At 48.7% G+C, this 22,515-nt stretch overlaps 2 protein-coding genes across 3 annotated transcripts in view; one reads left to right on the top strand and one right to left on the bottom strand.

Moving 5' to 3' along the window:
* DENND2A (DENN domain containing 2A) overlaps nucleotides 1–9,128 on the top strand; it is a 90,278-nt gene extending 81,150 nt beyond the window's left edge. The window contains exons 15-20 of one of the 2 annotated variants that reach the window (XM_045565270.1): nucleotides 1,785–1,962; nucleotides 3,756–3,797; nucleotides 5,007–5,124; nucleotides 5,662–5,907; nucleotides 7,898–7,984; nucleotides 8,820–9,128. In XM_045565270.1, coding sequence (XP_045421226.1) covers nucleotides 1,785–1,962; nucleotides 3,756–3,797; nucleotides 5,007–5,124; nucleotides 5,662–5,907; nucleotides 7,898–7,984; nucleotides 8,820–8,851 — 703 coding nt within the window. In that variant the 3' untranslated portion in view covers nucleotides 8,852–9,128. Of the gene's footprint in view, nucleotides 1–423; nucleotides 555–1,784; nucleotides 1,963–3,755; nucleotides 3,798–5,006; nucleotides 5,125–5,661; nucleotides 5,908–7,897; nucleotides 7,985–8,819 lie in introns of those variants that run through there. The other variant, XR_006738302.1, reaches the window with a different exon arrangement.
* Nucleotides 9,129–20,866: 11,738 nt separating this feature from the next.
* On the bottom strand, nucleotides 20,867–21,309 carry LOC123647649 (peptidyl-prolyl cis-trans isomerase NIMA-interacting 4-like). Its single transcript, XM_045565271.1, has one exon. The coding sequence runs from the start codon at nucleotides 21,291–21,293 to the stop codon at nucleotides 20,943–20,945; it is 351 nt and encodes a 116-aa protein (XP_045421227.1). The 5' UTR covers nucleotides 21,294–21,309; the 3' UTR covers nucleotides 20,867–20,942.
* Between the last annotated feature and the right edge of the window lie 1,206 nt (nucleotides 21,310–22,515).

The following is a 22,515-nucleotide window of genomic DNA, read 5'->3' on the forward strand; positions in this document are numbered from 1 at the left end:
GCCATTTTAACCATTTTCAACTGTACAGTCTAGTGGCATTAAGTACATTCACAGTGTTTGCAACCATTACCATTATCCATTTCCAGAACCTATTTATAATCCCAAACCGAAACTCTGTACCCAGTAAACAAGTACGCCCCAGCCCCTCTACCCGCGGCCCTTGGTAATTTCTATTCTACTTCCTGTTTCTATGAATTTGCTTAGTCTGGGTACCTCTCATGTAAGTGGAATCATGCAATATATTTGTCTTTTTCTCTCTGGCTTATTTCACTTGTTAGCCAGTATCTTTTAATTTACCTCTTTTCTCCTCAAGTAAGCCAGAGCTAAGAAATTCTTTTTAATGGGCTCAGGAAAGTTTTATGACAATGAGATTATAGGGGCCTGGCATCACAGATGTCAGTAAAGGAGCATTCCTCTCTCCAGAACTCAGCTTCCTCACCACGTGACCTAAGCAGAGCACAGCCGAGAACGTGGACAGACATTCAGAAGGCTTCCTACAAATGCAGTGCTGGTTACAGGGCCTGAAGAGGATGCAGAACCCACTGGGATCTAAGGTCTTTACATATTAATATATATTAAAAAAAAAAAAAAAGAACCCATGGGCCCTCACTTTTTTACGTTTTATTTTATTATTTTTAATTTTTTTGTAGAGACAGGGTCTCACTATGTTGCCAAGGCTGGTCTTGAACTCCTGGCCTCAAGAGATCCTCCCACCTCGGCCTCCTAAAGTGCTGGGATTACTGGCGTAAGCCACTCTTCCCAGCCCCTCACTTTTATTTTATTCTTGCATTACAAGCACTTCAAACAAGCATCTAAGGTTTCTAATCCCATCTCATTTTAGCAATAGCATATTAGAATGAGAAGAGAGAAGAGCTGCTGTAGCAGGCTCACCAGCAGTAAGAAACAATTGCAAGGGAGAAGAGAGAAACTGCTCTCACTCACCTCTGAAGGCTGCCACTCATCACAGTCTTGCAGCATAATGGAACTGATATTCAAAATAATAACCCTGTGGAATCCACTCATTCAGTCAACAAACGGAGCATGAATCCAGGCACTACACGAAGTACTGTGAAGCGATCAGCAATGCTTAGTGCTTGCCAATAAAAGGCTACATTAAAAAGAGACTCCCCAATATTTCTCCCAATGTTATTTTTTTAAGCTTTGGTGCTTAAAAGGGTTAGCCCTCAGTTGTCTAGCATATCATCCTTTGACCAGCATTCTGGGAAAGGGACAATATGTGTTATAGTTTCACTTTTACAAAATGGACTGATTTGGAGCTGACTGCTAGCATGTGGATACCAGAGGAGTTATTCTCCTTTTCCCAGGTTGCACCCAGGTCTTCATGCTTGGCTCAGAGAATGTTTGGAATAGAACAAAGTTTGTGTTTGAGCTATGGTGTTAGAGTATAGAGCATCTTCAGTAGGAGATGAGCATCCATGAGAAAATAGGCTTTAATTGTTTTTGCGTTTTTATTTTGTTTGGGAAGAGGGGTGGAAATGAATGGTTTAATTAAACCGTACATGAGAGTAGTTCACATGTGAAAGCACACTGGAAAAATTATGCAGGGCTCCGAGGCTGTGTCTCAGAGCCTCTCGCTAGTGCCTCATTTCAACCTGATCCGTGCGTGACGCCTTTCCTGACCTACTTGCCTTTGGGAAGAGTCCAGACACTTCTCTTCTTGGCACCTTCTCCCATGGAAGCTGCCCACCCCCTGAGGCTGAGAAGGCCCCGTGCTCTACCCTCACTGAACCGGCCTCCTCTCCCTGTTCTCTCCCTGGCTGCAGCACCCTTTCCAAGTGCTGCCACGCGACAGTGGCGCTCATCTACCCCTTCACCTGGCAGCACACCTACATCCCGGTGCTGCCGCCCGCCATGATCGACATCGTGTGCTCGCCGACCCCCTTCCTCATCGGGCTGCTCTCCAGCTCGCTGCCGCTGCTCAGGGAGCTGCCACTGGAAGAGGTGAGCTCCCAGCTGTCCCTGTCCCCCTTCCTGGGGGTGCAGAGAGCTAAGGGGAGGGGCTGGCTAAGGCCCCGCAAGCATGTCGGGGGGACACCAGGGCTTTGTCTGACATAGGTCCTACCCGGAGTCTGCCTCTGTCGACCCTGTGTGACTGCAAACACTGTTTTTCTTCCAAATGCAATGCCTGGTATGAGTGCCCATGGAGAAGGGCAGCCATGAACAACTTAGCCGGTTGTCAAAAATAGCCCTGTCCCCTGTCCCTCCCTGCCCACACCCCCACCTGAGGGACGAAGCACCGAGGATCCAGCAATACCTGGGACTCATGCTTGCCTAAGGGCAAGACTGTGCTGCTCCAGTAGGTCCTTTGTCCTTTTTCGTATCAGTTAAAAAAAAGACACCAAAATGTTTTTGTTTTTGTTTTGAGATAGGGTCTCACTCTGTCCCCCAGGTTAGAGTGCAATGACACAATCACAGCTCACTGCAGCCTCGAACTCCTGTGTTCAAAGGATCATCCTGCCTCAGCCTCCAGAGTAGCTGGGACTACAGGCGTGTACCCCCATACCTGGCTAATTTTTCTTATTTTCTGTAGAGATGAGGTCCTCTATGTTGCCCAGGCTGGTCTCAAACTGTTGGCCTCAAGCTATCCTCTTGCCTGGGCCTCCCAAAGTCCTGGGATTGCAGGCAGGAGCCACTGCACCTAGCCCAAAATGTTTTAATTATCAAATTCTGGGTTTTCAGTTTAGCATCCAAGTGGGAAAAGTTCTACTTGGTGTTTCTGGAGTTATTTACTGTTAGCCCCCCCTTCTAAACAGTTTCTGCCCCATGTACCGGCCACTTCCAGCAGTCAGAGAAGGAACCTTAGGGGTGCAAATAGTGCCACTCGGGCCCTGAAGCACTGGGAGAAATGTCTGTCTGTCTGTCCTGCAGTTCTCCCGGGTCTCTAGGTGCTCCTCTAACTGCCCAGATAGTCCTAACGCCCCATTAAATGTTAACCCCCAGCCTCAGGTCTCGTGGGCTGTGAGGAACCTGTCTGCATACCCTGTGCTCCCGCAGATGGCTCAGCTCAGCCAGCCCCAGGGGGTGTGAGTGAGAAGGAAGGAGAGCCGTCCCTCAGCTCCCGGGCGGACTCTCTGGGATATGGTAGAGCGCACGTTTCCAGCTGTTCTTACCGTGGCCGGCCAGGCCCCTGGCTCTTCCTCGGTCATAGCCAGTGGCCTTGGCTGAGGTCTGGGTGAGGACCTCACAAGTGTCTCCTTCAGTTTCACAGCCCAGACACCTCAGTTGCCCACCCTGGTCTTAGCCCTGGGTCTCAGCCCCACCCGGGGGTGGGAGGGAAGGTCCCTTATCCTGAAAGCCTTAACCAGTGAAAGCCACTGCCTGCAGCCGGACTGACTCTCCTCCTGTCCCTTGGAGAGAAGTGACCAGGCTAAGTGGGCAGCCGGGGGAAAGAGGAGGGAGAAGCCCTAGAGTGGGAACAAGGGGGCCATCAGCGTCTTTTGCCCACCTCAGTAACCCACACCCTGAAAAACATTCTGAGAAGCTCTGCCTTAGCCAGTCCGAGAGCAGGGCAGGGAGCCCAGCCTGCGGCTTCAGTGTCGAGAGCATGCAGCTCAGGAAAGCCCCTGCCCCACCCCCTTCACCATCTGTGGCTACGGTGGCAAAGTCAGGAAGCACCAAAGCCCCTCGCCCCCACCCCAGCTGCCTCTGGTGCCAAGAAGGAGGAAAACCAAGAGTCCATCTGTATCCCAGAAGCCCTGGTGACAATAATAGTGCCTTTTCCTCTCATCTTGTAGGTCCTTGTGGTTGACCTGGTCAACAGTCGCTTCCTCAGACAGGTGAGTGAAGACAGTTCCAACCCTCTGCTCCCTCCGTCCTCTCTTCCTTGTCCTGGGCTCAGCTGTGCAGCTCTGGAGAGGCTCCTGGTAGGCCTGGCCTTGCAGAACAGGCTGCTTGAGCCGCGTGACCCCAGGCCAGGGCTGGACGGAGGACAAGACAGAGACAGGGGGCAAAGAGGGAGGGCCGGGGCAAAGGAGTGATTTCCACATGTTCTGACATAAAATGGTTCCTAACTAACAATTAGAACAAGAATCTTTGTATAGCTTAGACTATAGGCACTTGTCTTTTTCAACATGCTTTTAAAGGATGTTTGATGACAAAGTTCATGATATTAAGTCAGGAAACAAAATTGTATACATTATTTTGCTGACCTTATTTTTTTTTAAGAAGAGAAAAAGAGAAAGAAATATATATACATCATCTTAAAGAGATTGAAAAGAAAACCCACCAAAACATCAAAGCTGGTTGTTTTGGGGAGGTAGACTGAGAAGAAAACAGATTAGGAGCACTTTTAAATTGTTTTAATACTTTCATGTGTTTTCTATACTGATCATAAATTACTTTCATTAGCAGAGAAACTAATACACATGTGTTTTCTTTTTATCATTTGCCAGAGAGGTCTAACTCCTATCAGATCTTGCAAAGAATAATTACAGAAAGGTTTTCTGGGCATTCCAATGGATTGATTCTAAACTCGGAGTTGCCACATTGCTGGAAAGTTCAGTAGTGTTAATGCTGTTTTGCATCATGACTTCCGCTTCCCAAAGGCCTGCAGGATAGGCCCTTCCCCAAGAGGCGCCTGCTCTAAGGCCCAGATCATAAAGCCAGCGTTGGATCCCGCCAGTCACCTGCCCTGTCCAGGGTCCCCTGATTAGCACTGGCCACCCTAAGGGTGGGAACAGTGGAAACATCTGAGTATCCCATTAGTGCCAAGCACTTTCCTGAGGTAATTGTATTGCATTTAATCTTCACAGGAAGGTAGATATTGATTGGGAGCCCATTTTACAAATGGGGCAACTGAGGCTCACACAGCTTGTAAAAAGTAGAATCAAGATTCAGCCCTCTGGCTCTAAGTTGTGTTCCTGCCATGAAACTGAGAACTGAGCCAGGCCTGCCCTGTGTCGTACCCCGTGTGTCCTGCCGGCCAGGACGCAGCCACCATCCCCAGCGCACTGGGCGATGGCCCACCTGCTGCCTCTGCTTTACAGATGGAGGACGAGGATTCCATCCTGCCCCGCAAGCTGCAGGTAGCCCTGGAACACATTCTGGAACAGAGGAACGACCTGGCTTGCGACCAGGAGGAAGGGTCCCCTGACTGCAAGCACAGTGAGTGCTGGCCCACCTCCCAGACTCTCCCTCTTCCACTGTTAGGGTCAGGGAACAAGTGGACAGTGGGCTCCCTCCCTCTCGACCCTGTGCTAAGTGGGAAAACGGGCAAGGGAGACATGAGGAGAGAACCTGGGAGCTCAGCCGCCTCATCGGGACCTCACCCTGACAATGAGTTGTGGGAAAAACTTTCCCCCTCTCCCATTTTGGCCCTAAAATAGCTGTTGTAAAGCAGGGAAAGATCTATCACCCTGACTGATGGCTCTGGGGGGAAAAGAGGGGGAAGAAACTACTTAATAACTTAGGGTTTCTCTTCTGAATTTTCTTGTGGCCAAAAATAGAAAAAAATTTAAATGAAAAAAATTTTTAATAAAAATAATTTAAAAATAAAACTTAGGGTAACCTTTTTCCGGGACAATCCCAGTTCCTGTCGAGGGAACTAGCAGTTACTGTGCTTTGACCACCAGCTGGCTTGTCTCGGGGGCTCTGGCCCAGCCCGCTGCCCTCACCCAGCCTGGCCTTTCTCCGCTTGCTCAGGCCCCGAGTCCAGCCCCTTGAACGAGGTGGTGTCCGAAGCCTTTGTCCGCTTCTTCGTGGAGATCGTGGGCCACTACTCCTTGTTCCTGACGTCAGGCGAGCGCGATGAGAGGACCCTGCAGCGAGAGGCCTTCCGCAAAGCTGTCTCCTCCAAAAGCCTCCGCCGCTTCCTGGAGGTCTTCATGGAAACCCAGATGTTTCGGGGCTTCATCCAGGAGCGGGAGCTGCGCCAGCAGGATGCCAAGGGTTAGGGGCGTCTTCCATGTTGGGCCAGGCCAGCTAGAGATGCCTTCCAAACACTGAGGAGCTGGGAGAAAGGTCCCTGGTTCTGGGCTCTCCCAGAACCACAGTCCAGTGTCTGTGGCAAGGGCTCCTTCTATTCCTTTCTTTCCAACTTGATGAAACTCTCAAGAACACCCTCCCCCTCCTCTCTCTGTTGCCGGCTTCTTTTCCTTGGTCTAAGGGGGGCGCTCTCCCCAGGCAGTGGAAGGAGAGGGCAGGGGTCAGCTGGGGCTGTAGGAGGAGAGAACGGTCCAGTGCCCTCCGCCTGTGTGAGCACCTGCCCCAAGCTGGCCTGGCGTGGAGGGGACAGCAGGACCCGCGGAGCTCGCACTTCATTTCACCACTGCAGACCACCCATTCCCACCCCTCCTTCACTCGTCTCTGAATTCTTTTCTTGTCTGCCTTCTCCGTTTCCCTGCCTTCCTGGGTTCCATCATACTAATAGGGATGGAAAAGGGAGAGGAGTACGAAACGAGAGAGATCATTCATCTCTTTCTTACATCGTCTTAAGCCGTTTTGGGAATCTAGAATCTAGAAATGTTGGCAAGGGCTGCTACAGATGGGAGTTAAACCTGGGTAGGAGGCCAGGCGTGGTGACTCACGCCTGTAATCCTGGCACTCTGGGAGGCTGAGGCAGGAGGATTGCTTGAGGCCAGGAGTTTAAGGCCAATCTGAGCAACATGTCAAGGCCGTGTCTCTACAAAAAATAAGAAAGATTAGCCAGGCATGGTGTCAGGTACCAGTAGTCCCAGATACTCTGGAGGCTGAGGTGAGAGGATCGCTTGAGCCCAGGAGTTCAGGGCTGCAGTGAGCCATGATTTGCCCACCATACTCCAGCCTAGGTGACAGAGTGAGACCCTATCTCTAAAAAAAATAGTAATAACCTGCAAGGAACCCTCTGTACATGGAAGATCAGTCAGAAACTGGACAGTGCCTAAAGCTCAGACCCCAGGGGTGAGAGGTGAAGGGGCCTGTTCAGCATCCTCAGTTCACAGGTGGGTTCCCAGGAAACCAAGCCATTTGTCCAGGGTCCTCTTATGGGACAATGCAAGGAAATGAGAGTTGACCACTCCTGAGGTCCAGGACCAACTGGTTCATCTTTTCTGATTTGTTTCTGTTTTTGTTTTTGACACAGGGTCACTCTGTTGCCTGAGCGTCACCACACCCAGCTAATTTTTTTATTTTTTGCAGCGATGGGGTCTTCCTATGTTGCTCAGGCTGGTATTGAACTTCTGGCCTCAAGTAATCCTCCCACCTCAGCCTCCCCAACTGCTAGCATTACAGGCGTGAGCCACCACTATGGCGGCCAGGTTCATCTTTTTTTTTTTTTTTTTTGAGACAGAGTCTTGCTTTGTCGCCCAGGCTAGAGTGAGTGCCGTGGCATCAGCCTAGCTCACAGCAACCTCAAACTCCTGGGCTTAAGCGATCCTCCTGCCTCAGCCTCCCAAGTAGCTGGGACTACAGGCATGCGCCACCATGCCCGGCTAATTTTTTCTACATAGATTTTTAGCTGTCCAAATCATTTCTTTCTATTTTTAGTAGAGACGGGGTCTCGCTCTTGCTCAGGCTGGTCTCGAACTCCTGACCTTGAGTGATCCACCCGCCTCGGCCTCCCAGAGTGCTAGGATTACAGGCGTGAGCCACCGCACCCGGCCCAGGTTCATCTTTAAAACCACATGCCTGGCACAGTGTAGAAGCTTGGAAGGTGTTTTTTGAATAAAAATAAGATGTAATGTATGAGGTAGCTTTATAGCTTTCCAAAGACAGTTATTGCACAAGGTTGAGCAATTATAAGGGTAATAAAAACTCTTATAAACCTCATGATTCAGAGCATGTTTATAGGAGCAGCTTCGTCTGAGAAGCAAGGTCTCTTTTCTGTGGTGGTTAGGAAATAGGTATATTTAGCAGTGCAAAAACCAGGAACTGAAATGGCTGGGATTTCTCCTGTCAACAGGTCTGTTTGAGATCCGAGCCCAAGAGTATCTGGAAACACTCCCCAGTGGAGAGCACAGCGGTGTCAATAAGTTTCTGAAGGGACTAGGTAAGGCCCAGGGGTCTCTGTCCCCTCATCAGCCCTTGTTCCTCCCAGCCATCTGCGGTGGCATCTTGTCCAGTTCCCTCCACTGGAGCCAGGACCCTCGGTAACACAGAGCTCTGCAGCCGGCACTGGGCAGGCAAACCTGGCATTTTAACCTCCTGGTCTAATCTGATCGCAAAGTGGAAGCAAGGGAACAAACAAATCCCCTCCCCTTTACTGGGCCCCAGAGCTGTCTTCTTTCTCCATCCTCTCCTCCACTCTCATCCCCTGGGGAGCTGCGTGTGGGGAGCATGACTGGAGCCAGACGGGCGTGTCCCGCAGTAAAGACTTGCCCCGGCCTCCAGATGCCCCTGGCAAGGAGAGGTGGAAGAATTATAAGGACTGCGGCTTCCTCAGTAAAAAGGCCCATCCTGGAAAAGGGAGGATGAAGAAGACAGCAAAAGAGGAGGACCAAGGGACCCACACCGGGCCGGCGGGTGCCAGTCCATGCCTGGTGCAGGCTGGAGGGCTGCTTGGAAGAGGACCTTTCTCCTCACCTGGCTCCTTAGGGATGTGTGACATTCAGTGCTTTCTTTATTACCACAGCAGACACCACCCCTCCTCCACAGCTCTGACATTGTTCCTTTCAAACCCCCTCAAGTCTGAGGAAGAGCCCTTTGGAGCCCGAGGGGGCTACTCGGGAAAGGACGAACCCCCTCAACTCCAGAGCAAGGGATGAGACTCCTGGGGGTGGCATGGGGGCTACAGCTACGCACACCACATCTGGGATGCAAAGGGCAAGACTTAACGCACCTTTCTTTGTCTACCCAGTGAGATGTTCTCATTTTCTTTTTCGTAGGCAATAAAATGAAGTTTCTCCACAAGAAATAACCCTCAGCGCAGCTTCAAGGGAAAACTTCCTCCTAGTGCGACCACATGCTTTAAAAACAGTTCCTGGTGGCCTTTCTGAAAGGCTGGGTCCGTGGCTGTCCCAGTGCTGGGCTAGAGACCAGGACGGTTTCCTGCCACCGCTGAGCTCTCCCCGGACCAGGGCCTGAGAGCCGCCCAGCGGACACCAAGGAAGGGAGCCTGCGCCGACATGCAAACGGATTGTTTAGGTTTGGGGATTGGGGTTTTTTAATCTTAGATATTAAAAATAAGAAAAGTGTTTGGGTTTTCTTTTTATTATGCCAGGGCTAGGAAAAATCTACCCTGCACTACTCTGTCCTTCCCTGCTTCATCCTGTCCAGCAGCTCAGCCCTGGGGCCCCCGAGCAGCAGCCCGGGGACCAGAACGAGGCACCCCTCTGGGCAGGACTGGGGACAGGCGCGGGACGTGAGCAGGGAGGGGGTCTGGGAAGCCTGGCGACGCCTGCAGATGTCGGTGCCCCCAGGTTCAGAGCAATCCTCGGTGAACAGATGGGCCAGGGAGCAAGGGGAGCGCTAGGGCGTGTGGCTTCCCAGACGGACCACTGCTCTTCCAGAGTGGTCAGTGATGCCACCTGGTGGCCGAGGCCATGGACTCCTCTCTTCCCGAATGGACCTGAGTCTTCTCGAGTGCCTTTTTTCCTCTTACAAGCCATAGAACTGAGCCAGGCTTGGTGGCCTGCGCCTGTGGTCCCAGCTACTCAGGAGGCTGAGGTGGGAGGATCGCTGGAGCAGTTCCCAAGTTCAAGGCTGCCGTGAGCTGTGACCGTACTACTGCACTCCAGCCTGGGAGACAGCGAGACCCTGTCTCAAAATAAATAAATAAAAAGAAGCCATAGAACCGTCCATTGCCAAAGTCCCTGGCTTTTAGAGGTACACACAAAAAGAAGAAATCCCGTAAGATGTGCTAAAGAGGTTCTTGGGGTCCTAAAGTTTATGATGCTGCCCAGGGTCCACCTCGCAACACACAGGCCAGCACTTTGGCCCCGTTCCCATTTACACTATGAAGTTTTCTCGCCTCACTCCAGGAACTGGGGCCAACGTGAAATAGTGCCTGAGCGGGCTCAGTGCCAGGGAGGGTCGACACGCTGTGGGCAGCTTCGTCAGGCTCGTGCAGCCAGAGAGGCAGCTCGCACCCTCTGGACCAGCAGCAGGGCGGGTGGGGAGAGGCCACACCGCAGGGCGACCTGAGAGCTGGTTAGTGGCGCGGAGACAGGTGTCCTGCACGCAGCACAGGCACGTCCTCAGAGCCGGCCTCAGGGCCACCCCCAGGAGCCCCTCTGGATGCCACCCATGACCCTGACAGAAACACAAAAGGGGTGTGCTGTGACCTGGCAACCGCCCAGGGGCCTGTGCTGCCGGGCAGAGGTTCTCAGCCTTTAGGGAGTTGGGAGCAACGGGGTCTTCTGAGGAAAAATAGGAACAAGAGGAAAATGAGAAGGGGCGTACCTCCCCTTCTACGTTAGGGGTACCTACCGCTTAGCTGGCGTGGTGGACCACCCCGAATTGTATCTAAGATTTGGTGTGTCCCTTTATTTTTCAGGAGCGAGGAACCATACTTTATATCTGATTCTCGAAGGCCCCCCAGAATGGTAGGGACCAAGCTATGCATAAAAATTAACCTGGGTAGGTGTGTGTGGTTGGGGCTTAGGGGAAAGCTGAGTGAGAGTCTCCAAGTGTGGGGCTCGAGAATGTGTATCTAACAAGCTCCTCTGATTAGTGAACTTCATTAATATTCTGCATATTTTTATATTGCCCAGAAATGATCACTTTTAATATTTTGGAATATACTTTCTTTCCTAACTTATTTCACATTATGTTGTTTACTTAATACCTCTAAGTGAATAAATGTACATCTTTTCAACACGCCTAATGGTTGTATAATGTTGTGTTTTATGGGTATACTAAGTTACCTGACCAATCTCTTACTGTGTATGTATGCAGGCTGTTTCTAATTTTTGATATCATAAAGAGCATTGAACAAAGCATTTTTGTACAAGAGTCTGAGCACACTTGCCCCATCTTCATTTTCATTTTTGCTTGAAGTAAAATACAGAAAAATAAGCACACAGAGCGTGAGTCTACAGCCTGACGAACGAACATTCACAGATGACCGTGTGAAAGTTGCCAGAATCAAGATGGAGTCGCTTGCCTTAAAAGCCATGACGGCGGTGAAGGGAGGGTTCTCACATAAGAATGCCCGATAGCAAGAAATATCGCAAAGACTCTACAAAAACCACAAACTTGCACAAAGGCCACTGCAACCTTGCACAGAAAATACTTCTGTGAAGACACCTGCCCAGCAACTGCCTGTCCAAGCTTGGACTGGCACCAACCTTGTTCTCCTTCCTTGTAGCCAAGGATAATTATCCCAAAACAATTATGTAATTCTCCTCACCTCTCTTTTAAAAACCTTTGTGTTCCTTTACCTCCCTGAACATACACACAGTTTACTATGGCACTTCTATTCCCATTGCAATGCCCTAGTCCCAAATAAACGTTTTCTTTTAGAGATTCTGCCCTCTGTTTGACATTTAGGTTGACAACCACAGCACTACGTGGATTAAGAAGGAAATCATCAGAACCCCAGAAGCCTCTACCTGCCCCACTTGGAAACAGCCCTCCCATCCTACTCTGCATGTATTTAAAGGAAATCAACTAACAAGTCCACAATGATGCAAAGTGGAAATTAGGCCTAGGAGGTTCAGAGGCAAGTGAAAAAAGTAATCTTCTCACAGGTAGATTCTTTTTTTGGTTTTGTTGCTGTTGTTTTTCTTTTTCCTGGGCAAGGAGAAGGGGCCTGTACAGGCACTGGAAACGCAGCCAGGGATCCCCTGGCCCAGCCCCAGCCTTCCCCACATCAGGCAGATTCTCCTTGTTTTTTTCTTTTTTAAGTTTCATTTTTTTTTCTTTTCTTTTCTTTTTTCTTTAGAGACGGGGTCTCACTCCTGCTTAGGCTGGTCTCTAACTCCTGAGCTCAAGCGATCCTCCCACCTCGGCCTCCCAGAGTGGTAGGATTACAGGTGTGAGCCACCGCGCCCGGCCATCAGGCAGATTCTTGATGGGTAGCTATACCACACCACCGCCCCTCAATCTCTGTGTCTTGTCTCACACCAATCTCTCATCCAAGACCCAAGTGCTGTAATTCTAATAAAAAAGCGTACATTTTTCCATGAAGAATATGTATGTGCTTAGAAACATTGCACGATTGTCTTCAGTAGTCATGAACAAAAAGCTGGAGTAGTATTGTTAGGTGGATTTCCTTGCTAGGGAATACTAGAGATAATGGAGGGCAGGGAAGGGATTGTAACTGGCTCTATGAACAAGTGTCAATGACCTCTATATGTTTTTTTATAATCCTCCCCCTTAACTGCATGACATTTTGAGTTGATTCCCAGAAATAGTGGGTTTTTTGCAAGACAAAGGAGCTGAGATTCTGAAGCCCCCAGGGCAGACTTCCTGACACCAAACCTCACCATCCCCTACCACCTGCCCCCAATGCTCTTAGCCCTGTGGGATATACCACCACCTGCCCCAAGGCTTGTGGCCCCTCCTTAAAAACCCCTGATCTCCGTTATTTGGAGAAACATTTGAAGCAGCTTCTCCCGTTCCCCTGACTAGATGTCTTTCTTACTAAAAATTCCTTTCCTCCTTGGGAATCCTTGTCTCAATAGTTGCATCTTTGTGCAACAAGTAACTGGACCTAGGCCGAGACCCCTTTGCAGTTTTGACAACAGGATGAGTGGGAACGGGTACAACTGGATAAGAGGTAGAGGCAGCTAATCTGAGGGAGGAGACAGAGGAAGAATGAATTCTCAGAAATTGTCACAAAAACGTCTTATTGCTCAGACTAAGAATAGTGATAATATAATGGCTGCCATTTGTTGAGCAATTCTATTTGCCCATCACTATGCTGAGTTTATCCCGCTTGTAAATCACCGGCATGTAAGTTTCCTGAGGGCATCGCATTGAACTGCTGAATTCCCAGAGCTGAAAACCAGCACAGAGGAGGCACTTAATAAATATTTGCTGAACAAATCAACAATTCTCAGACAATAGTGAGAGCGGTACTCTCTACCCTCAGGCAGCGGGCTCATTAGAGATCTGTATACATCACAAAGCCAACGTCACAGCCATTTCCTTCATCTCTAGGAGATGGCATTAATAATCACTAGGTTGCCTAGTGAGTAGGAAGTCAGAACAAAGGGGTCCAAGAGCATGAGGAGCACGTCCCCAGGAGGGGCGGGGATGTCTGGCGCTCCTTCCCGGGCTTACAAGGGGGTGTGTTCATCCCTCTGCCCTCCAGATGTGTCTGCTTCCTCTGGGCAGTGCCACAAAATCCTGCCAACTCCTTGACCCTTGGCACCCTCCACCCTCCACCCTGTTTGTTTCTATCCCTTCTTGGTCTATTGGAGTGAAATTCACATAACATAAAATTAACCATTTTTAAAAGAACAATTAGGGGTGTATTCACAGTGTTGTGCAATCACTACGGCTCTCAAGTTCCCCACCAATCCGCTTGCTATCTCTATGGATTTCCCTATTCTGGACATTTTATATAAATGGAATCACAATATGCCACCATTTGTGTTTGGCTTCTTCCATTTAATAAAACACGTTTTCAAGGTTCATCTGCATTGTAACATTATCAACACTCTATTCCTTTTGATGGCTGAATGATGTTCCATTGCGTGTATGGACCACATTGGCTTTACCCATCCATCCAGGAGGGACCTTCGGGTTGTTTCCACCTTTTGGCTATTGTGAATAGTGCTGCTATAAATGTGCAAATACATGTATTTGTTTTGATCACCTATTTTCAGTTTCTTTGGGTATATACCTAGGAGTGGAATTGCTCAGTCACATGGTAATTTCTACATGTAAATTTCTGAGAAACCATCAAACTGTTTTCCACAGTGGCTGCACCATTTTATATTCCCACCAGCAGGGCACATGGGGCACCCCCTTCCTGTGCTCCTTCCTTTCTTCAGACAGGTTCCAACTTTCTTAGCTATATCTGTCACCTTCCAAACATATTTCTAGGAGAGGACCCAGTGTTCCTTAAGGGTGACTGGCCACCGGCATCAGATTCATCTGGGACACTAGTTTGAAATGCACATCCCTGAGATCCACCTTGACCTTTCTGGGGCTGAGGCTCTAGAACCCTGATTGGCTGGGAGTTCCCCAAATGTCTTCAAACATTTACAACATGATTCTCTCAAGTGACTCACTTCTTCAAGTGACTGATCGCCTCCCTTATATGCAAACTCTCTTTTACGTTTCACTGACAGTAATCTTAGAGGTAAGTTTTGGCAACAAGTCTTTAGCCCCCCATGTCGAGTTGGCGCAAAGGCTCACAGGAGGATCACTGGAGCCCAGGAGACTGAGGCTGCAGTGACGGCAACACTGCTCTCTAACCTGGGCAACAGAGCCAGACCCTGCCTCTAAAACTAACTAAATAAGTAAAAACATCGATGAAACAGGTATAAGCACCTGAGAGGCCACACTTTTAAGCAGATAAAACCTGGTGAATTGTTTTGTTTTGTTTAAAGTGCCGTTGCTCTAAGCTTGAAAAGCAAACCCAAGGCTGTACACTGCAGGCCCCCAGCGCCCCAGGAGCTGAGCAAGCTGCGGGAGTGGGCTCAGCGGGTAGCAGGGCCGGTGGGGGCTGGAGGCTCTGGGGCTGCGGGGCTGGGGCTGGGCTCAGACTTCATGGGAGCTGATGTGAGCAGAGGAGACTTCTGAGCAGGGACTGAGACGGGCAAAGGAGGAAAAGCAGACTCCTGGCCTGAGCAAACATTTGTAGGAAAAGCAAAAGGCAGGTGGGCATGTAACTGCTGGCACCTGTTAAAGCCAATTAACTTCACTCTGAGGCTTGTCCAGTGCCCACACCCCGCCCTCACCTGGCAGCTGGGCGGGGCTCAGCTGCCAACCTCTAACTTTGTCACTACAAGTAACAGAAGCCTGGTGCCAGCTTCCCCGGAGCAGGCCAGAGAGCGCACAGTGGCATGGTTGAGCAGCCCTATACTCTACCTGCCCCTCTTATTCTCCTCTTCCCACACCCCTCTCCTCACCCCCCCCACCCCCCACATAGTCCTAAGAGAGCACACAGCTGAGTCCTGCCCCCAACCTTACAACAGGTGTCCCTCCCACAGTAGAGCTAATTCCCATAGCCCCATGGGCGGAATGTGGGCTGGGTGGTTTTTCTGGTCGAGAACTCCAGATTCATGCAGACCCACCCTTTGCTCCCGCACCAGCCCATGCACAGGTGTGAACAGGCTCTCCAGTGGGGCTCTGGGTGGCAGGTGACCACACCAGTCTCTTGAGCAGGAGTCCAGCAGAGAACCAGGGCCCAGCCACCACACAACTACCCTGCCCCTGCGCGGACTGAGCCCAGGGCCGCTGAGGCCGCAAGGGGTTCCCCACCCAAAGTTGACCTTGGATCTCTGGGCAGAGGCTGCTCTTCTCTCCTTGCCCTGATTTCTGCAGCCTAGGAGAAGCTCTAGGCTGGAATGAAGGGGGCACAGCAGTCCTGGACCCAAGCCAGGGTCCTTGGGTCAGCCGTGTGAGGGTGGCCCAGGGGGAGGGAGATGAGTTCCCTTCCTGGCAGCGTGGGGTCCCCCACATCTTTGGTTCTGGCCAGCCAGATGGCCCTTTGAGACTGGTCAGGCCTCCTGCTCTGGGAACAGATGGGGCAATGAGAGCAAAAGGTGAAGCCACAACTGCTCCATATCTGGAGACGGGGCCGTTTGCCCTCTGAGGGATGTAGGGGCCAAAGTGCCAAGGGGGAGGTTCCCCTTGAGCCTCTGAAAGTTCACTCAAAAATCAACTCATAAAAGGCAAATTAGGGCCAGGCACATGGTGGCTGTCCCATGTAATCCCAGAGCTTTGGGAGACCAAGACAGGAGGACCGCTTGAGGCCAGGAGTTCAAGACCAGGAACACCCATCTCTACAAAACATAGAAAGATTAGCCAGGCATGGTGGCACATACCTGCATTCTCAGCTACTCACGGGGCTGGGGCAGAAGGATCACCTGTGCCCAGGAATTTTTTTTTTTTTTTTTTTTTTGAGACAGGTCTCACTCTGTCACCCCTGGCTGGAGTGCAGTGCATTATCATAGCTCACTGTAGCTTCAAACTCAAGCCCAGGAATTTGAGGTTGCTGTGAGCTGTAATGTACTGCAGTCTAGTCCAGGCAACAGAGGGAGACCCTGAGTCAACAACAACAAAAAAAGGCAGATTAATTGGAGAAAAGGCGTACAAATTTATTTAACGTGCATACATGGGAGCCTTCAGAATGAAGACCCAGCCCCCCAGGGGTGCAGAAGCTTAAATACCACCTTGAGGTTACTGGTCCATGCTCCTTGGGGCATGAATCCTGGCAAAACAGGTTATGGGATGGGGGAGAAGAGAAGCTCTGTTTAGGGGCAATAAATGATTACTAGGGAGAATCCAATGGGCTTGAAGGTCATACAGTGTCTGGGGCAAAGTCTGTTGAGCCTTCAGAGCAGACAATGGTTTGTGACAAAAGTCAGTCCGGCTTTGTTGACAGACTTCAGTCTTCCTTCCGGCGATTTGTGTTCAGTTAATGAAAACTCAGGGAAGGATGGAGGTCATTGTTTTCTTCTTTGGTAGGTCCGGACTTTAGGCAGATAAGGCAACTTCAGAGAATCCTATGCTTTGGCAAAGAGGGTGGGGTGTCGAGGTCAGAGAGACCTTGAATCTTCTTCAGGTCAGTATGTCAAAAGCCTATATGTTGGGATATCAGTTTCTGAACCCCAACAGGAAGAAAGAGGGGTATGCACCGGCCACACCAGGCAGAGGCATCATCACCCCATGCTTCCTAGCACAACACAGTTGAAAAGGAAAAACAGATGACAGGTGCACAACAGTGTGATTGTGCTTCATGCCAGAACTACCGATGTTAAAATGGTTAAAATGTTCAATTTTATGTTATGTACATTTTGCCACACAAAAAAACTCACAAGGATAATGTTGCGAACCCTAACCCTAAACCTACCCCTACCCCTACCCTAACCCTACCCTAACCCTAACCCTAAACTTATCCCCTAACCCTAACCCCTAAACCTCACACTCACCCTAACCCTAACCCTAACCCTAAAAATAAAAAAAGAAAAAAAGAAAGAAAAAAAATAAAAGGATAATGTTGCAATGCATTTGTATTTGGGTGCAATTCTATTACCTCTGGGCATCTATCACTTCATGTGCATATTTTGGTAAGTGCCAACTTCTTCCCCTATGCCATTGTTTCCTTCCATGCCACAGGTGTGGATCCTAAGAGTACTTCTTTATAGATCTACATGTTAAAATGATACACATTCCTCTTAAAACTGAGAAAAGAAAAATAGCTCAGAGCAGTCTGAGCTATGCGACATATGCAAAATTTATCAGGCAGAGAGAGAGAGAGAGAGAGAGAGAGAGAGAGACTTGAATGGGGGGGAGATTGTTAAAGGCATTTAACAATGCGTTTAACACCCATTATCTGCCTGTTCCTGGAATTTTTCGTACAAAGAACAATGTATAGCCAGTCAACAGTTTATGTCATTTTAATATAAATTCTTGATAAAAAATTTAGAAACTGCCTCTTCTTTTTGCTTTTAAAAATCCTCTTGTGGAAAGGCTCAGGCCTATACTCCTAGCACTTTGGGAGGCTGAGGCAGGAGGATCACTTGAGCCCAGGAGTTGAAGACCAGCCTGGGCAAGGGCAAGACACCATCTTTACATAAAATTAAAAAATTAGCCAGGTGTGGTGATGTGCACCTGTAGTCCCAGCTACTCAGGAAACTGAGGCGGAAGGATCGCTTGAGCTCAGGAGTTGGAGGTTGCTGTGAGCTAGGCTGATGCCACTGCGCTCATGCCCGGGCTACAGGAGACTGTCTCAAAAGAAAAAGAAAAAACACTGCTGCTGATTGGAACTTATATTCAGGGCAACCTGAATCTATACTCCTGGGTTGCAGTCCTCAAACTTGGCCCAAACAAACTCTCTATTTATATTAATTTTGCCTCGGCCTCTCCTTTTAAGTCAACAAAACTTTGCTTTCTTACTATTCCAGGGCTGGTCCAGGAAATTGTGAAGAAATTCTTTAACCCAGACTCTTTCCCCTTTGGGAATGAAGACCGGGGCCTCAGGGCAGTGAAGTGTGCAGATGCCCGGGATCCCACCTGCCCCAGCCCTACATAACTGGGCTGAAACTTCTTCTTTCGCCTCCCCTTTCTCTAAGTCAGCTCCAGGCGGGTCAACACCCCCTTCCCCACCCATCCACAGAACTCAATCTTCCTTTCCCCCAGGGCTCAGCGATAAGCTCCCCAGGGAAGCTGGCTGGGGTGATAACAGTTCAAGGAGCTGCCCCAAAGGCAGTTCTGCCAGGCTGCTCCCTCTCCAGCGGTGACCGTGACACCCATGCTGTGGATTAGAAGGCTGAGACTGTGGTGAGGGGAATGGGTCATTTGGATGGGGTCTGTCTTGAATTTTACCAGTTGATTTGCCATTCTTCTCTCTGACTCTACCAACCCAAGCAGGTCCCCTAACGGCCAAACCCCCCTGCAGCTGAGGCAGCCACATCTTGCCCAGGGCCATCCCCAGCCCCACTCCACCCCGAGATGGCCTTCAGCGGAACATTAAACCTTTTCCCTTTAAACTGAGTAGGGCAAAGAACCGGGTGTTCCCAAGCCCCTGCCCCTCCAATCCAGGCCATGCCCTAGCCACAGGCCATACTGGTTAAAGAGATGAGATTCTTGAGTGATGAGAATGTTCTGGAATTAGATAGTGGTAATGGTTGCGCAATAACTTCATATTCATACTAAAAACCCTATAGGCTTTAAAAGGGTGATTTTTATGGTATGTGAATTATGTCTCAATTAAAAAAATAAAAGCTAAGGCAGGGCACAGTGGTTCATGCCTGTAATCTCAGCACTTTCGGCAGCCAAGGCAGGAGGATCACTTGAGACCAGCCTAGGCAACATAGCAAGACCCCATCTCTACCAAAAATTTACGAAATTAGCCAGGTATGGTGCACATTTGTAGTCCCAGCTACTCAGAAGGCTGAGGCAGGAGGATCTCCTGAGCCCAGGATTTGGAGGCCGCAGTGAGCTATGATTGCAACACTGGACTCTAGCCTGGGAAACAGAGCGAGAGCCTCTGTCTAGAAACAAACAAATAATAATAATAATAGAAGAGGAGACCAGCCACTGGGGGGCAAACAAAGGTTAGTAAGGCTTGGTGTGTGGGATCAGCCAGGCCTGGGCTGCCGAAGGGCCCAAACAAGCTGCGGGAAGCAAGAGCAGAGCCATACCCAGCACCGGAGAGAGGAAGCCCCGGATCTTGGTGTTTGACGCTGAGGCCCGTGCTGATGGGGCTCCTACCTCAGCTAGCAACCTAATTACTGCAAATGTACATTTATAACTATTAACTAAAGAAAACTAGCAAGGTTATACTTTGGAAGTGGAGAGCTTTAGTTCCTGTACAGGGTAGCAGCCTGCGGGGTGGCCATTCCTACAAGCCAAGGCCTGGCCAGAAGCCAGACACACACACATGCCTCAAAGGACAGACAAGAAGAACAAGAGTTTATACGGAGTGAGGTGGGTGGTGAAATATACATATTCAATAAGCTATAGGATGAGTCATGAATATTTATGACAAATGGAAATCATATGCATGCATATACTTGAGCTCTATCTCTCCCATCCCAGCGTAGCTAGGAACTCAGTTTCAAGGTGTTTCTGGGGCCCCTCTGGCCAAGAGGGGTCCGTTCAGCTATCACAGGGCTTAGAATTTTATTTTTAGCTCACACAACTTGCTCATAATTGTTAAGAACCCTGCAAGTTAGAACAGCGTATTTTAACTGCAACAGTTGACAGCATCCTCCCAAACGGCCCTCCACTCCCTACCGGTGTGGTTCTACGTGCTCTGTACACACAGCTCCCCACGGCGTCTGCCTGACCAATCCTCTTCTGCAAGACACACATCAACTGGCTGCACCCAGACTGCAAACTTTCCCTGCATCTTGCCACTGCTTCCCCGCTAGGAAATGGGAAACAGCTCAAACACCCCTCACGGCCACGCCCACTACCCTTCTTCCACCGGCTCCTCCGCGGCCACCCTGGGGCTTCTTCCAGTCTCTGGACAGGGGACAATGCCCTGTGCGAGGGAGACCAGGATCCAGTAGCATCCTCATTCTTCTCAAAGAGGAATGAGAAAGCAGGAGTGTTTTTGTCACATTTTTTCCCCATTCAGACCAATACTAACCCTGGTGTGGCTTGGGAAGGATCCTTTGGATGCTTTCGTGCTGTGGGAAAGCCAAGGTCAGGCATGAAACAGGAGAGATGCTTCCTACCGCGCTTGGAGACCTGCAGGCCTAGGGCTCCCCAGGACAGGACAGAGACGCTCCAGGAGGAAGCACATGTTTAGTCTCTCTCTCTCTTTTTTTTTAAATATTGAAAGGATAGTGATTGTTCAGAAGCTGTTTCAAAGTATCCCTGAATCAAAATATCGTCCTGTACTAGAAAAATGCTTTTCCATATGCAAAAAGAATAAAATTGGTCTCTGACCTCATGCACACAAATTAATTGCAGGTATCCAACAAATTATGTCAATGGTTACAAATTGTGGATTCCGAACTCTAATCCTAACCCTGACTCTAACCCTAACCCCCACCCCACCAAAAAAAGCGTGGATTCCAGATTCCGTGGGTTTGAATCCTGGAGTTCTAGGTTGCAGTGGGCTATAATGACGCCACTGCACTCTACCCAGGGCGACATAGTGAGATTCTGTCTCAAAAGAAAATAAAAAAAAATTAAAGTCAGACAATTAAAAAAAATTGAGATATAATTCATTTCACATACCATAAATTCACACTTTTAAAGTATACAATTTGGTGGCCTTTAGTATAATCACAAAACTGTGCAACTATCACTGCTATTTAGCTCCAGAATATTTCATCTCTCCCAAAAAGATCTCATCTTTTTTTTTTTTTCAGTCTTTCATATGATTTATTTTCTCCCTTCAACCATAATAATATGATATCCAAATTTTGTCTTCACTGGTGGATCTGTGAACACACAGGTTTATCCATCCCACTTACAGGCAAGGCAAATGCTGCTTCTTGAAAAGGTCCCACCATGGACCCTCTGGTCATCCAACTCAAGTCGCCCCCTTGCCTGGCTTTATCTTCACTATATTGTGCAGCCACTTCATTGAATCTCATTCCAGACTTTAACTTTTCCATGGCTTCCATGATTTTGCTGTGTTTTTCACAAAGAATGTGTCTGACCTTTACTGCATTGCCACCACCTTTGGGACCCTGAGCCTTCTTGTCAGAACTGTCGCTCCCAGAGACTGCTCCCCCTTTTCCCCCTTTTCCAGAACCACTTTTTCCTTTGGGCAGCATCTTCTAAACTTGCTGCTGAACTTTTCTCATCTCTTTTTAACTGATGTGGGCCACAGCTTGAATGATGACCTGGAGTAAGAGGAGCTTGAGAACACTCAGTTTCTTTTGGACATGCAGTTTAAAGTGCAAGAATGTGGAGCAACAGATGATAGGAGTAAAATATGATAGCCACTTCTGAAAACTCACATTACCAAGTAAAGCTGAACATACGTGTACCCTATGACCCAGTAATTCCAATCCTAAGTGTATACTCAACAAAATGCATACATATGTGCTCCAAAAGACTTATACAGGAGTAATCATAGCAGCATTATTTGTAATAGCCCAAAGCCAGAAGTAATGAAATGTTCATCAACAATAAAATGCATAAGAAAGGTGCATTTTTAGTTATACTGTACAATGGAATACTATACAACTATATTGAATACTATACTATACTGAATGAACTATAGCTGCATGCCCTAATGTAGACCAATCTCACAAACAGAATATTAAGCTAAAGAAGCAAGAAACAGGATATAAGTATGATTCCATTTAAGTAAAATTTTAAAACAGGCAAACCTAGCAATGTATTTTTTAAGAATCTATATGTAGGTAGTAAAACCATAAAGAATGCCAAAGGAAAGATTAACACAAAATTTAGGACAGTGGTTTTCTTGGCATCAGGGGGGGTATGTGTGACAAGAGGGGCACACAGAGTGTTGTCGAAACTGCAAGGGGATTTTGGTCTAGGTCCAGTTGTTTGTCACACAAAGACCCAATCATTGACACAACAAGGATTGCCAGGGAAGAAAGGAATTTTTAATAGGACAGACGTCTTGTGGGGAGAACCGGAGAAGCTGCCTCAAATCTGTGTCTCTAAATGAGATCATGGGCTTTTTAAGGAGGGGTCACATGCCTTGGGGCAGGTCAAGGGGGATGTTGAGCCCTGGCGTCAGGAAGTCTGCCCTGGGAACTTCAGAATCTCAATTCCTTTTTCTTGCAGAAAATCCATCATTTCTGGGAAACAACTCAAAAGGTCAAGCAGTTATTAATACTTAAGGGAGAGGAATTATAAAAAACACATAGGGGTCCTTGCTCCTTGAAATTTGTTCCTGGAGCTGGTTACAAGAGTAGGGCTTCTAGGATACGGTAATATTCCATTGCTTGACTTCAGTGGTAGGTACATGGGTGTGTATTTTGTCAGGGAGGAAACAGTTTTTTTCTCTACCATCTTTTTTTT

Source organism: Lemur catta, chromosome 11, assembly GCF_020740605.2.
Source record: "Lemur catta isolate mLemCat1 chromosome 11, mLemCat1.pri, whole genome shotgun sequence".
Lineage (NCBI taxonomy): Eukaryota > Metazoa > Chordata > Mammalia > Primates > Lemuridae > Lemur > Lemur catta.